General features: G+C 44.4%; 1 protein-coding gene across 1 annotated transcript; it reads left to right on the forward strand.

Annotated features, from left to right (window-relative positions):
• The first annotated feature begins 305 nt into the window (after positions 1–305).
• Positions 306–1,699, forward strand: LOC141025871 (uncharacterized). The gene is made up of 2 exons (XM_073501800.1): positions 306–652; positions 1,354–1,699. Exons 1-2 carry the CDS (start codon positions 306–308, stop codon positions 1,697–1,699), a joined length of 693 nt encoding a protein of 230 aa, XP_073357901.1.
• Positions 1,700–2,118: the final 419 nt, after the last annotated feature.

Here is a 2,118-nt window from a genome sequence, read left to right on the forward strand (position 1 = left end):
GCATACGACTACAAACCCAGTGATATGGGCTAGGATGCAGGCCCGTAGTGGGACTAAACTCAGACGCACGCGCACCCAGCAGTGCACAGAGCGCGGTTGCCACGACGGGCTGCAACTGCGCCCCACCACAACTACCCCCACGTCCTAGACGAACCGCCTCCCCCACGTCCCCATCCCAGGCGTGAAAAGCCCCAAATCGACTACATCACTGCCTCATTCCGAGAACCTCCATTGCCGCTTCCATCTCTTCTGCAAAAAACCCACAAACATCTCTCTTCAAAGCCCGCAGTCGCAGGACGAGGGCAATGGCGGAGGAAGCATCTGCCAAGCGTCATTGTGGCCAGACGTCCCACCAGAGCGGCAACCTCGGCGTCGTTCACATTCCCGGTCAGATGCGCGAGTACACTGTAACCCTCACAGGGGTTGAGCTCCACGGCAAGGAGACGCTGGAGGTCGTCTGCACCAGCAAACCAGACAAGGCCGACGAGATGATCTCTAGGATCAGGAGGAGCGCCTGCGGCTCGTACCCCCACATCATGGGCGTTGATGTGGAGTTTACCAAAGATGATGAACCTTCGCAGATGGCAGCAGTTCTGCAGATCAGCGTGGAGGGTCTCTGCCTCGTGTACCACATCACTGCGGCCACAAAATGGTGAAGTATCCTACTCATTCACCCTCTTCCATTCATCAATACTGCTCCCTCGAAATTTCATTAGACTAGTTTCATACTAGATGTACTAGTGTAGTTTGTGAAAATGGATGCACTAGTGCAGTTCCTCAAAGTAGATGCACTAGAATATATTTTGACCCTGATGCAGTTGATTAGTATCTGAAACTGTTGCACAAGATTAATTTGTGAGGTTGATGTACTAGTGTAGTTTCTCATCTTAATTCATTAGTGTAGTTTCTGAACTTCATGTAGTGAAGTAGTTTCTGAACTTGGTCTGGTGTTATTTTCACCACCGAAAAAACTTAAGAACTTGGTGAAGCAGAGGTATATGTTATTTTATTCAAAATAATAAAACAAAACTGGCACTAAGAAAGCAAATAGATCATTGACTCAACTATATATTCCGAAAAGAAAAATAACATGGTGTACTTGATTTTAATTTCAGAACTTTGTGTACTAGTTTCTGAACTACATTCATCCATGACTTATACTGTATAAGCATCTACTCCATGTATTATTCACTTGTAAACCATAAAAAACAGAAGATTAAATCTTGAAAAAGAAACACTAGTACTCCATGTATTCATCACATGTCTCTCCCCTAGCAGGCCAAAGCGCCTCAAAGAGCTCCTACAGGAGGATAAGTTGTTCACCTTTGCCGGTTTCAGCATTAAAAATGACAGGGACAAGCTAAAGTTGTCTGGTTTGGAGATAAACCCCAACAAGCACATCGACATTCAGCGCAACTGGAGAGTTCCATACAACGGAAAACCGTACGACTCCTTGGTTGATGTTGCAGCCAGCGTCATCCACCCATTCTACAGAAAGATGAAGAAGAAGATCGATAGGGAGGCAGACCATAAACTGTGGGGGGACAGCCCACTGCCAAATTACCTCATCGAGTACGCAACAATAGATGCATACGCCACCTACAAGTCGTGGAAGATAATCGACAACATCAAAAGAGGTCTGGAAATTTCAAAAGAGCAGGAAGCGGACCCCTACTACCACTGCCACTATGCGGGATGAGGAGACATCAAAGTCTGCCTTCGTGTTGCTTGCGCTTGTGCTTGTCATTTATCTTGTTGTTTGAAATTTGTAGTTTGCTTTTCTTGGGTTAAACCAGCTTGTTTATGTCATGTGTGTCAGAGTTGAACCAGTTTGTTTATGTCCTGTTTGTTAGGGTTGAACAAGTTTGCTTATGTCATCAAGTACATAGTTTGCTTATCTCGTTAAATAAGTTTGCTAGCTTCCTATTTTGTTTATCCATCAAAACAAATATTCAAGTAAATTGTGAATGGAACTTTGTGGCTGCTCTTCAATACACCCTACGTAAACTAATATAAGAGCGTTTAGATCACTATTTTAGTAATCTAAACCCTCATATTAGTTTACAGAGGGAGTACTAGTTATCAATGGAACTAATCACAGAAGGTTGTGCCATGTGT

Source organism: Aegilops tauschii, chromosome 6 (assembly GCF_002575655.3).
Source record: "Aegilops tauschii subsp. strangulata cultivar AL8/78 chromosome 6, Aet v6.0, whole genome shotgun sequence".
In the NCBI taxonomy this organism is placed as follows: Eukaryota; Viridiplantae; Streptophyta; class Magnoliopsida; order Poales; family Poaceae; genus Aegilops; species Aegilops tauschii.